Source organism: Esox lucius, chromosome 23 (genome assembly GCF_011004845.1).
Source record: "Esox lucius isolate fEsoLuc1 chromosome 23, fEsoLuc1.pri, whole genome shotgun sequence".
Classification (NCBI taxonomy): domain Eukaryota; kingdom Metazoa; phylum Chordata; class Actinopteri; order Esociformes; family Esocidae; genus Esox; species Esox lucius.
This window is the reverse complement of record NC_047591.1, coordinates 21324265-21338388: the sequence shown is the minus strand read 5'-3', so window position 1 is coordinate 21338388 and position 14124 is coordinate 21324265. Positions and strand designations below refer to the sequence as shown.

At 40.5% G+C, this 14124-nt stretch overlaps 2 protein-coding genes across 3 annotated transcripts in view; one reads left to right on the top strand and one right to left on the bottom strand.

Annotated features, from left to right (window-relative positions):
- Positions 1-3526, bottom strand: part of syk (spleen tyrosine kinase) — a 31306-nt gene extending 27780 nt beyond the window's left edge. The window contains exon 1 of the mRNA XM_020042689.3: positions 3431-3526. The gene's annotated coding sequence lies outside the window, so the exon portion shown is untranslated. The remainder of the gene's footprint in view (positions 1-3430) is intronic.
- Positions 3527-8790: 5264 nt separating this feature from the next.
- LOC105020453 (GTP-binding protein Di-Ras2) lies at positions 8791-13219 on the top strand. 2 transcript variants are annotated; one of them, XM_010887502.4, is made up of 2 exons: positions 8791-9019; positions 10204-13219. In XM_010887502.4, exon 2 carries the CDS (start codon positions 10226-10228, stop codon positions 10820-10822), a length of 597 nt encoding a protein of 198 aa, XP_010885804.1. In that variant the 5' UTR covers positions 8791-9019; positions 10204-10225; the 3' UTR covers positions 10823-13219. The 2 variants fall into 2 exon arrangements, with proteins under 2 accessions (XP_010885804.1, XP_010885803.1); XM_010887501.4 differs by having other exon boundaries at positions 8793-9015.
- Positions 13220-14124: the final 905 nt, after the last annotated feature.

Here is a 14124-nt window from a genome sequence, read left to right as displayed (position 1 = left end):
CACAACCACCTCTTTGTAAAGCATATGAGGGATTTACATATTAGAGTTTTACAGTAAAATAAATTGTCATTCGTAACAGGTGGCTACAGCTCATGATGGCAACAGGATGCTAACATAGTGATGAGTTATTTTTATGAAAATAAAGTAAAATTACAACACATATAGTTCCCCAAAAGAAACATTTGCATAAATGTAAAAATCTAAGTAAAAATGATTATGGCTTACATTTTCCCGGCATGGTTAAGATCCACTCAACCCCTCAAGAAAAAGTAAACACCAGTAAGTACAGTCATTCTGATCACCAACTTATAGGGGAAATGTTTATATCTAATGGTCAATAAATGGTTGGCCATCAAATCTATGACTTCATTTCTGATTCTAAATTATATATAGTAAAGGGCAAAAGTTTGGACACACCTTCTCATTCAATGCGTTTTCTTTATTTTCCTGACTATTTACATTGTAGATTCTCACTGAAGGCATCAAAACTATGAATGAACACTTGGAATTATGTACTTAACAAAAAAGTGTGAAATAACTGAAAACATGTCTAATATTTTAGATTCCTCAAAGTAGCCACCATTTGCTTTTTTGATAGCGCTGCAAACCCTTGGTGTTCTCTCAATGAGCTTCATGAGGTAGTCACCTGAAATGGTTTTCACTTCACAGGTGTGCCTTGTCAGGGTTAATTAGTGGAATTTTTTCCTTTATTAATGGGGTTGGGACCATCAGTTGGGTTGTGCAGAAGTCATGTTGATACACAGCCAACAGCCCTATTGGACAACTGTTATAATTCATATTATGGCAAGAACCAATCAGCTAAGTAAAGAGAAACGAGAGGCCATTATTACTTTAACAAATGAAGGTCAGTCAGTCCGGAAAATTGCGAAAACTTTGAATGTGTCCCCAAGTGCAGTCGCAAAAACCATCAAGCGCTACAACAAAACTGGCTCACATGAGGACTGCCCCAGGAAAGGAAGACCAAGAGTCACCTCTGCTGCTGAGGATAAGTTCATCCGAGTCACCAGCAGGTTAACAGCAGCTCAGATTAGAGACCAGCTGAATGCCACACAGAGTTCTAGCAGCAGACATCTCTAGAACAACTGTTAAGAGGAGACTGCGCAAATCAGGCCTTCGTGGTCAAGTAGCTTCTAGGAAACCACTGCTAAGGAGAGGCAACAAGCAGAAGAGATTTGTTTGGGCCAAGAAACACAAGGAATGGACATTAGACAAGTGGAAATATGTGCTTTGGTCTGATGAGTCCAAATTTGAGATCTTTGGTTCCAACCGCCGTGTCTTTGTGCGACGCAGAAAAGGTGAATAGAGGGATTCTACATGCCTGGTTCCCACCGTGAAGCATGGAGGAGGAGGTGTGATGGTGTGGGGGGGGGCTTTGCTGGTGACACTGTTGGGGATTTATTCAAAATTGAAGGCATACTGAACCAGCATGGCTACCACAGCATCCTGGAGCCTCCTGACATGCCATCCCATCCGGTTTGCGTTTAGTTGGACCATCATTTATTTTTCAACAGGATAAAGACCCCAAACACACCTCCAGGCTGTGTAAGGGCTATTTGACCAAGAAGGAGAGTGATGGAGTGCTGCGCCAGATGACCTGGCCTCCACAGTCACCGGACCTGAACCCAATCGAGATGGTTTGGGGTGAGCTGGACCGCAGAGTGAAGGCAAAAGGGCCAACAAGTGCTAAGCATCTCTGGGAACTCCTTCAAGACTGTTGGAAAACCATTTCAGGTGACTATCTCTTGAAGCTCATCAAGAGAATGCCAAGAGTGTGCAAAGCAGTAATCAGAGCAAAGGGTGGCTACTTTGAAGAAACTAGATTATATGACGTTTTCATTTATTTCACACTTTTTTGTTAAGTACGTAATTCCACATGTGTTCATTCATAGTTTTGATGCCTTCAGTGAGAATCTACAATGTAAACAGTCATGGGAAAAAAAGGAAACATTCAATGAGAAGGTGTGTCTAAACTTTTGGCCTGTACTGTACACTCACCTAAAGGATTATTAGGAACACCTGTTCAATTTCTCATTAATGCAATTATCTAATCAACCAATCACATGGCAGTTGCTTCAATGCATTTAGGGGTGTGGTCCTGGTCTAGACAATCTCCTGAACTCCAAACTGAATGTCAGAATGGGAAAGAAAGGTGATTTAAGCAATTATGAGCGTGGCATGGTTGTTGGTGCCAGACGGGCCGGTATGAGCATTTCACAATCTGCTCAGTTACTGGAATTTTCACGCACAACCATTTCTAGGGTTTACAAAGAATGGTGTGAAAAGGGAAAAACATCCAGTATGCGGCAGTCCTGTGTTGGCGAAAATGCCTTGTTGATGCTAGAGGTCAGAGGAGAATGGGCCGACTGATTCAAGCTGATAAAAGAGCAACTTTGACTGAAATAACCACTTGTTACAACCGAGGTATTCAGCAAAGCATTTGTGAAGCCACAACACGCACAACCTTGAGGCAGATGGGCTACAACAGCAGAAGACCCCACCGGGTACCACTCATCTCCACTACAAATAGGAAAAAGAGGCTACAATTTGCACGAGCTCACCAAAATTGGACAGTTGAAGACTGGAAGAATGTTGCCTGGTCTGATGAGTCTCGATTTCTGTTGAGACATTCAGATGGTAGAGTCAGAATTTGGCATAAACAGAATGAGAACATCAATCATGCCTTGTTACCACTGTGCAGGCTGGTGGTGGTGGTGTAATGGTGTGGGGGATGTTTTCTTGGCACACTTTAGGCCCCTTAGTGCCAATTGGGCATCATTTAAATGCCACGGCCTACCTGAGCATTATTTCTGACCATGTCCATCCATTTATGACCACCATGTACCCATCCTCTGATGGCTACTTCCAGCAGGATAATGCACCATGTCACAAAGCTCGAATAATTTCAAATTGGTTTCTTGAACATGACAATGAGTTCACTGTACTGAAATGGCCCCCACAGTCACCAGATCTCAACCCAATAGAGCATCTTTGGGATGTGGTGGAACGGGAGCTTCGTGCCCTGGATGTGCATCCCACAAATCTCCATCAACTGCAAGATGCTATCCTATCAAAATGGGCCAACATTTCTAAAGAATGCTTTCAGCACCTTGTTGAATCAATGCCACGTAGAATTAAGGCAGTTCTGAAGGCGAAAAGGGGTCAAACACAGTATTAGTATGGTGTTCCTAATAATCCTTTAGGTGAGTGTATATACCCACTTCTACCTATTTAGTTTAAATATTTTATCTGAAATTTGACAAGAGAAACAAGATGTAAAAATCGACCCATAACGCTAAATATAAATCTTAAAAAAAAGCTTGTGATCAAGTTTCGGACCAGTGATATGTTAATTGGTAACCCTTCCAACCAAATGTATGAATTGTTTGTTGGACCTACAAAAACAACTCACCCTTGATGGCAAATAGAAAGACCAGGAGAAACACACGTTGCCCAGGCATTGGCTTAATTGACTTGGCAGGTGCTTATAGGAGGTTTCTGGCCACGTCTATGGAGAAAAGGAACACAATTAGACCCATGTTTGTGGAGCCCCGCACAAAGAAGGACTGTACTATGACTTCAATATGCAGCAGTTAAACTACATTATAGTATGACTGTAGTTAGAATGCAGTTTCACTGCTGTTTTATATGGGGAATACAGTATTAGATAACTGGCGCACCCCCTTGAAGTTGGCTGAGGTGCTGAAGATCGGAAAATGAAATGTAGGAAACAAAGAAAGTTCCAGACTGTTTCAGCTTCAAGCGATTTATAAACACAAATGCTAATGTTTCGGCATCAACGTGTCTTCTTCAGGTTTGTGAAAATACGGAGAAAATACTTTACTCCAGGTACAGTGGGGAGAACAAGTATTTGATACACTGCTGATTTTGCAGGTTTTCCCACTTACAAAGCATGTAGAACTCTGTACTTTTTATCATAGGTACTCTTCAGCTTTGAGTGACGGAATCTTAAAAAAAAATCCAGAAAATCACATTGTTTGATTTTTAAAACAAAATCCCTGCTGCAGTGTGTGCAAACCTGGTCAAGAACTACAGGAAACGTATGATTTCTGTAATTGCAAACAAAGGTTTCTGTACCAAATATTAAGTTCTGCTCTTCTGATGTATCAAATACTTATGTCATGCAATAAAATTCCAATTAATTATTTAAAAATCATACAATGTGATTTTCAGGATTTTTGTTTTAGATTCAGTCTCTCACAGTAGAAGTTTACCTATGATATAAATTACAGACCTCTACATGCTTTCTAAGTGGGAAAACCTGCAAAATTGGCAGTGTATCAAATACTTGTTCTCCCCACTGAATCTAAAAGCAAATTTGTGTAGCGAGCTACATGGTAGGTGTAAAGCATAACAGAAACATCTGAACATACAGAGCACAGGAACTTGTCAAAGTGTTACATAACCTTTTGACATTTCAACCTGGCATGGTGAGATTTACCACAGATGTTTTTCTTTTTAAGGTATAGAGTGGAAATCATTGTTTCATGTTGTCTGAGATTGCATTGACAGGATCATTTCATGCACTTTCATCACACCCAAAACCTATTGAAAGTTATTTTAGGAGAGTACTGGCCAAGTTCTTTTTTTACATTTTATTTCAGGAAGTGATGTCACTTGGCAGGTGCACAAAGCACAATTCTGCACCAATCCACATCTAGGGTAAGATTACTGCTCCTAAAATGTAATCTTCACCACCAGCAGGACAGAAAATAAATCTGACCATCTATCAATAGTTAACGATATAGAGACACTACAGAGGTTTATTTACAGATTGGTTCATTCATGCAGAATAGGGTGTTAATATCATGTTAATCCATTTGACATATTATAAAATATTATCTTTTAAGGTCACAACTTCATTCAGTATCAGCTTTTACTCATATAAGAGGGGCAGTATGCACATCTCAGCGAAATGCTGTGTTTACTGGAATATTATTTCCGTTTTAAAAGTTTTGTTTATATACATAAAGCCCCAGTCACAAGTGAGGTTGTTCCCCGTTTAACCAACAGGGGACAGACTCACACAAGAAATAATCCAGCATAGGCTGGGTCACTTTCCATATTCATTAGGGCACAGAACAAAAAAAGGTTTCTTACGTTTTGCAGCCATAAACATAATGCTAAATTAAAAATGGTCTATCACTTTTAATATGGAATGTAATATTATTATATTTTGTTCTTTGTGAATACAACCAGATAATTATTACACAATAGTTTTGTATTTGTAATACTGTCAATATACACTCACCTAAAGGATTATTAGGAACACCACACTAATACTGTGTTTGACCCCCTTTCGCTTTCAGAACTGCCTTAATTTTACGTGACATTGATTCAACAAGGTGCTGAAAGCATTCTTTAGAAATGTTGGCCCATATTGATAGGATAGCATCTTGCAGTTGATGGAGATTTGTGGGATGCACATCCAGGGCACGAAGCTCCCGTTCCACCACATCCCAAAGATGCTCTATTGGGTTGAGATCTGGTGACTGTGGGGGCCATTTCAGTACAGTGAACTCATTATCATGTTCAAGAAACCAATTTGAAATTATTCGAGCTTTGTGACATGGTGCATTATCCTGCTGGAAGTAGCCATCAGAGGATGGGTACATGGTGGTCATAAATGGATGGACATGGTCAGAAATAATGCTCAGGTAGGCCATGGCATTTAAACGAAGGGGCCTAAAGTGTACCAAGAAAACATCCCCCACACCATTACACCACCACCACCAGCCTGCACAGTGGTAACAAGGCATGATTGATGTTCTCATTCTGTTTACGCCAAATTCTGACTCTACCATCTGAATGTCTCAACAGAAATCGAGACTCATCAGACCAGGCAACATTCTTCCAGTCTTCAACTGTCCAATTTTGGTGAGCTTGTGCAAATTGTAGCCACTTTTTCCTATTTGTAGTGGAGATGAGTGGTACCTGGTGGGGTCTTCTGCTGTTGTAGCCCATCTGCCTCAAGGTTGTGCGTGTTGTGGCTTCACAAATGCTTTGCTGCATACCTCGGTTGTAACGAGTGGTTATTTCAGTCAAAGATGCTCTTCTATCAGCTTAAATCAGTCGGCCCATTCTCCTCTGACCTCTAGCATCAACAAGGCATTTTCGCCAACACAGGACTGCCGCATACTGGATGTTTTTCCCTTTTCACACCATTCTTTGTAAACCCTAGAAATGGTTGTGCGTGAAAATCCCAGTAACTGAGCAGATTGTGAAATACTCAGACCGGCCCGTCTGGCACCAACAACCATGCCATGCTCAAAATTGCTTAAATCACCTTTCTTTCCCATTCTGACATTCAGTTTGGACTTCAGGAGATTGTCTTTACCAGGACCACACCCCTAAATGCATTGAAGCAACTGCCATGTGATTGGTTGATTATATAATTGCATTAATGAGAAATTGAACAGGTGTTCCTAATAATCCTTTAGGTGAGTGTATATTCTATATTCATATTCTACCCATACAGTCTATTTGCCAATTTTTTTGAGAATGCACTTTTACAATAGAGCTTATATTGTATTTGTGAAATGGCCGTTAGAAAAGGAATCCAAGCATGAATTAATCGATAAAATCTGAATTGAAGTGGTCCTTAATGGCAAGGTTGTTCTTTTATTCCAGGCCAAATAAATGGCAGTAAAAAACTACTAACACCACTCTAGTGATGTTTACATGCTTACATAACCTTCCTAAAACACAAAAGGTATTTATCCTGGTTAATAAATGAGATTGGGGTTTGTGTATGTAGTATAGAAAAATGAATGAAAAAAATTATAATTGACAAGGTAAGAAATAATGGTTTTTAATTGAAATAATAATTGTGTCCTTCAAACTTTAGTTTCATCAAAGAATCCTCTACTCGCAGCAAGTACAGCCTTGCAGACATTTGGCATTCTAGTTGTCAGTTTGTTATCTAGCCAATCTGAAGAGATTTCACCGATGCCTCCTGAAGCACCTCCCACAAGATGGATTGGCTAGACTGGCACTTCTTAGGTACCATTCGGTCAAGCTGCTCCCACGACAACTCAATTGAGTTGAGATCCAGTGGCTGTGCTGCCCACTCCTTTATAGACAGAATACCAGCTGACTGCCTCTTCCCCTAAATTGTTCTTGCATAGTTTGGAGATGTGTTTTGGGTCATTGTCCTGTTGTGGGAGGAGAATGGCTCCAATCAAGCACCGTCCACAGGGTATGGCATGGCGTTGCAAAATGTTTCCTTCTTCAATATCCCTTTTACCCTGTACAAATCTCCCACTTAACCACAACCAAACCACCCCCAGACCATCACGCTGATGGCATCAAGCACTCCTCCAGCATCTTTTCATTTGGTCTGTGTCACACAAATTTTTTTCTTTTTGGTCTGAACACCTGAAACTTAGATTTGTCTGTCCATAACACATTTTCCAATCATCCTCTGTCCAGTGTCTGTATTCTTATTGCCCACCTTAACCTTTTCTTTTTATGGACCAGTCTGAGATAAAAAAATTTCTTTGCATCTCTGCCTATAGAAGGCCAGCATCACTGAGTTGTCTTTCACTGCTGACATTGTGACTGGTGTATTGTGAGTAATATTTAATGAAGCTGCCAGTTGAGGATCTGTGAGGCGCCCGTTTTTCAAACTAAATTCTCTAATGTATTCGTCCTCTTTCTCAGTTGTGCACCAGGGCTACTCGTTCTATTCCGGTTAGAGACAGTTTGGGCTGTTCTGTGAAGGGAGTAGTACACAGCATGGTATGATATCTTCAGTATTTTGGCAATTTCTCCAATTAAATTTCTCACAGCAATAATAGAATGACATGGTTCAGTAGAAAGTTCTTTGTTTCCGGCCATTTGAGTCTGTAATCGAACCCACAATTGCTGATGCTCCAGATACCCAACTAGTCTAAAGGAGGCCGGTTTTATTGCTTCTTTAAATCAGCACAGTTGATTACACACAGCTGTGATGACAACTGTGATAACATAATTGCAAAAGGGTTTTCTAATTATCGATTTTCCTTTAAAAATGATAAACATGGATTAGCAAGCACAACGTGGTATTGGAACACAGGACTGATAGTTGCCGATAATAGGTCTCTGTATGCAGAAAATCCAGTAAATCAATACTTCCAGCTACAACAGTCATTAAAAACATTGATAATGTCTGCCATGTATTTCTGATCAATCTGATGTTATTTTAATGGACAAAAAATTGCTTTTCTTTCAAAAACAAGGAAATTTCTTAGCGACCCCAAACCTTTGAACAGTAGTACATACAGACCCAGCGCCAGGATGAAGTTACTAAGGGGATAGAAAATAATGGCGAGGGGGCTAATCATTTTTTGGATATTTTTCTAGGGAGTATTTAAAACAAACTGGGTGGGCAGAAAATTCAACTGAGGGGACTAAGCCTCCTTTTGCCCCCTCGTGGCGCCGGGCCTGAGTAGATATACACAGACTGTTTATATACAATCCAGGTATTTACATAGACCAACTAGTCGGGGTTGAACAGCAGCTAAACGTGTGGATGCTTTCATCAATCGCATAATTATCATATAAATAAACCATCTCCAAAATTAATTGATCCCGATAGATCGCAGTTCAGTTTTCTGGGGCCCACAATGCTTTTTCAAATGTAGGCCTATATTCCGTATGGATTGAGGTGGATGCGCTATGAATTCATGCCATGAGTCACAAGGCCGCCCACGTCGCGAGGGTTTCTTGAAAGTTGTTTGTCAGTGGCAGCAGGGGGAGTAGCAAGCCGCGAGGTTCCACCGTACGTCACGAGCTGAGAAGCTACAGCGACGCATTTCACCTCTCCTGCAAGCTGCGCCTTTAAATACCCGCGTCAACACACAGATGGATTTTTAGAGGCATTGCAGACCTCAATGCGGACGGGAAGACATGTGCACAATCTGATAATTCAATCCCTTCGATACAACATGAGACCAACAGTCTAAAGTTCCACCTTTTCATCTTTTGTGTCGATACGTGAGTATGTTGTACATATTTATTATGGAATCTCTATACCCGCATTGACACCCGCATGTAATTAAGCTATATATAGTTCTCCTTCTCTTTATCTAATAATATTTTAATAAATAAAAACAGTTAAAAATCTGCAATATGGAAAGTGAGAGCTGATTGTTTCAACAACGCGTTGGGTTAGTTGACCGCATCTCCTGCATCCAGCCTGCATATTTCGCACGTCGGCGACTCCTGATAGGCTTCTCAATTGAAAGCGTGAAGTATTAAATTAGAAAAAGCATACTCCAACCAAGTAGTTTAAAAAAAAAAAAGCCATGTAGAATAAAATGATCAGGTAAAAGCTGACGCATTGTCTTTAGTTACTTAAGATATAAAAAGCAACGCAATAATACTTACCTTATGCACTAGTATGGTCAATAATTCAAGATGCTATGTCACTGACAATTCTTGACCTTCTCATCTTGTGGCCTAATAACTGGATTCGCTGATAGTACAATTATTGACGCGACAAACACCTTAGTCTAATGTACTGCATCGAAACACATTCAACAAAAAGCTTTTAAGACTATTACGGGGGTAATGTTTTTAGTTTTTCATTCCGTGGCGGTCTTGCATAGTCATTGACTTCCCTCTCGTTGATCCAATAAGAATGCTGAGTTAGCATATGACGCGCGATCGTTTTTGCTGGGGTTTTAAAACCGTTGTGGTATGGGTGGAAGAGATGGGCTCATAACGAACACCTGCTTTGCGCATACTGGGAAAAAATGTATACAACCGCATGTCTGCACGTGTCTGACTGCATCTATTATCAGAGGTCCTTAATGACACTCTAAAGCCTTCCTGGATCGAATGTCTTCAGTGGGATGAGTAGAGTGTCTAAAAATATATATGCAAAAAAAAAAAATCAAAACACTATCGATTTGTATCTTTTGCTGCGATGTTGTTGTGCCTTTATTTTTAGCTTGCTTGGTGGCTTGTCTACCTCTGGTGCATAACGTAATCCAATTCAGGGGCATCCTCATGAATCACTTTTTTAATCAAGAAAAAGGAATTAGTGATCCATGGGTATTACCAACCACTGTATTTAATGCACATTGGTTTTCATCAATCAAGAGAGTTCCTGTAACATTTTCTATTTAATTACTTTTAACAAAAGGGCTGCCTGTCACTTCCCCTACTACTCCCACACAGATCCCCCGGACAAACCACCATCATGCCAGAGCAAAGCAACGACTATCGCGTGGTGGTGTTTGGTGCAGGTGGTGTGGGGAAGAGCTCGCTGGTGCTCCGCTTCGTCAAGGGGACCTTCCGTGAGAGCTACATCCCCACCGTGGAAGACACCTACCGCCAGGTGATCAGCTGCGACAAGAGCATCTGCACCCTGCAGATCACCGACACCACGGGCAGCCACCAGTTCCCCGCCATGCAGCGCCTGTCCATCTCCAAGGGCCACGCCTTCGTCCTGGTCTACTCCATCACCAGCCGCCAGTCCCTGGAGGAGCTCAAGCCCATCTACGAGCAGGTGTGCCAGATCAAGGGCGACGTGGAGACGTGCCCCGTCATGCTGGTGGGCAACAAGTGCGACGAGACGTCCGCGCGCGAGGTGGAGACGCCGGACGGCGAGGCCACGTCCAAGAAGTGGAAGTGCGCCTTCATGGAGACGTCGGCCAAGACCAACCACAACGTCAAGGAGCTCTTCCAGGAGCTGCTCAACCTGGAGAAACGCAGGACTGTCAGCCTTCAGATCGACGGCAAATCAAAGCAGCAGAAACGCGCAGAGAAGCTCAAGGGAAAGTGCGTGGTCATGTGAGGTGTATGTAAGAAGTACTGGGGTGGGGGTGGGGGCGACTGGCAAGGAGCGAGGGATGAACACGTTTTGGAGTGTTTTGGAACACTTCCCGGTGATCCGACCATGTCTCACTCCTCCGGACTAGCTAGCATCCCTGGGAGTTTACTCCCAACTGAATGACTGGAACACGGGAACACCTAAACCGGGATTTATTCAGCCTGACTCATCGTCACATTAAACAGACAAACAAAGAGTGCAGAGAAGGATCCCCTGAGGACGATTTGCATTTCACGTTATAGTCATTAAGCAGGTGCTCTTATCTGGAGAGACTTACAGTTAGTGGAAGATTTCTCCTTTTCAGCCACATACACAATGAGACACTTGAAATCATACTAATTCTTAGCCTGCAATTGATGGGATTCTGTCATTGAACCAATTACAGAATTGCAGCCGTTCAAGATCTCAACACAAATTAGAAGCATTGCTTGCTTGGCTACGTTCCCCTAACCTACACAAAACCCCCCAGAGGTGTACAGAGTCGAGCTAAAGAGAGGCAGCGGGAGGGATGCATGTTTCTCATATATGCCATTATAGAAACGTAAACATTTCTGCGTCTGTAAAACTTACGTACAGATTTAATGGATATTACCAAGAATCGCAAAATTGTTTAGATTCACTCAGATCTGGAAAGGGACATTTTGGAATGCTAACAGTCATGTTCCATCGCGGCATGGGTGGTACACAGGAGCAATACTCTCAGGAGTGGACGTGACACGTCGGTTAAATTGGCAGGCTGTCTGAATGGTACTTAAACATAAAATACAAATGTCGCACTCAGTTGTTTTTTTATTTATATTTTTATAGTTTAGTGATTTTTTGTGAAGCTTCTATTTTCTATTTATATTATAGGTGTCCTTGGAGTTTGATCCTCTACTAAAAAATTAGGGCCAATGTATTCCCAGGATCCTGGAGAGATACGATACACAGACTCATAATTGTGACATGATATGGGTCTCTATAAATTGGTTGATGAAAGTATATGGTTTAATTATGTAAGTAATACATTTATGTCAACCAATTTAGATTTATTTTACCAATATTTGGTGTTATTGCCTATCTGACCAAGCGAGCAACAAAACACTACAATGAAAAGTTGCAATACAACCCTTTAAGATTGTATAATAAATACAAGACCTTTGTAATGATTACTGGTTTTCATAGGTTTTAGATTTAGTTGCAGTCGAGTTCATGCACATTGTTTGTTATCTTTTAAGATGTTTTCTCAGACCTTTGTCAGGGCCAATGGCATCTGGAGATGAGCTTCAAAGGAGTATCACAAAGATAAACAGAATGATTTGTGAGGTCACTTCCTCTGGAAATATTAGATTGTCATTCATTTATTTTATTGTCTCCACCATATTTATAACTATATATATCTATATAGTACTACAATATATTACTTTATAAACTATCATACATTATATACAAAAATGTATGCCTGTATTCAAAATGGGTTTTATGGAGGATCTGAATTATGTCATATTCAATATTTATTACCATACCTTCTAGGAAGCCAAACATCAATTTAATATTTCAAAATAAACATGGATCCTCTAATTTGATTTCTCCTAGTGAGCATGAAGTGCAAATGTCTTTGTGTCAACAAGATTTGTTACCTTTGTAAGATTAAAGTTGTGGATAATGTCAAAACATGGCAAACAGACCAAACACACAATGATGTTGAGTTGTTGTACTATCAGTGGCTCATGATGAAGACAGAATTTGAGTAAACCCGTTGGGAAAAAAAACTTTTCCACGTACCCTAATTGTTCCCCCCACAGAGAATGCCACTCTGGTCACCTATGCCACTTTGGACGCAGTGATTGCAGAAAAACGTCAGTTGAACTGCACACGCAATCAATTCCTACTGCAGTTTATCAGCAATCTGACTGCCTTTTTTTTTTACGGCATGTCATGTAAAATAGGCAAAAAGTACAATAAAAAAGATCTAAAACCAAATCCCAAATGTATTTTTAGCAATACACACTGAGCATTCAGTACATCCGTTATATTCATGTTATTTTGGAGAATCACAAAAATATGTATCTTACATTAATTGTTAAAACCTTTGCAGACAATTGAAATGAAGGAAATAGCACGGGTGTATATATTTTCAGTATGGCATTTCTTGTTACTACTGTATAAGCAATGTGTTCCTGCTTCATAGTTAGCTTGTATTGCTACATTGGCAATCTTTGTATACAGAGCGAGTAGAGAAACTGTAAGATATTGATTGTATACAATTACATCACAGGCATGTAATGTTGACAAGTTGATACTGTTAAATCAAGCTAGATACGTTTATGCAAATAGGCTAATCCAGTGTGACTATAGGATCACGGTTCTAAGCCCTTCCTTAAGTAAATTAAGTGGTTCATCAAAGTATACATCATCAGTGATCAAGTGTAACCTGGACTAGGAAAGTGCTTAAAAGTCAGTGCTACAAGAATTAAAGCATATTTTTAGTCGATTTCAAAGCCAGAAGTATTGAATACATTGTTTTAATCCAATGGCTGTATAGACCTCATGTGTGCCTACGTGTTTATATTTAATTGTATATATATATAAATTCACAAGAATAAAGGTAATTATGCATTTAATACGGTGTCGTTTTATTAAGCCCTCTGTTTTTTCTTAGAAATGTATTAGAGGTTTAGTGTCATTTTGAACGCTACGCTATTAGAATGTTTAACCACTGCACTAAATCCCATGGACGCAGTTTTCTACTGTTAGTGCAAACATTCTTCAGCTCCTTGTCTGACACAGTCCGTACAACGTGATGAGAATTAAAAAGAGAACAAAAAAAATAGAGTAGGTGTAGCTGTGTAAAAGAGCAGGTTCCCTGTCCAAAAATGTTTATTTGTCATGACAGAAGCTCAAATGCATTTAACAACAATGGTTTATAAATATGGCCCCAGAGCTACGTAGGTTTCCACACACAAGCCCCCAACTGTCCTCACAAACCATGTTACCAGTGGTTATGTGACCAATAACCATTTTCATACAAGTGCCCAATTGAAAGAAGCAGTTAATTACTGTACTGTATTTAGCCCTGGAAAAAGGAGGAGAAGAAAGAAATACTACAGTGAGCAGGCAGCAATAATGGCTACTGTAATCAGCATGGTTTCTGGTTTGGGTTGCTTGTGTGTGTGTGTGTGTGCATGCATGCATGTGTGTGCGAAGCAAAGATTGAGACTCATTATGTCAGTGAAGTGCCTTTGAGGACATAATGGAGCACCTGCCAGCACCAAGAGCTTACGCCT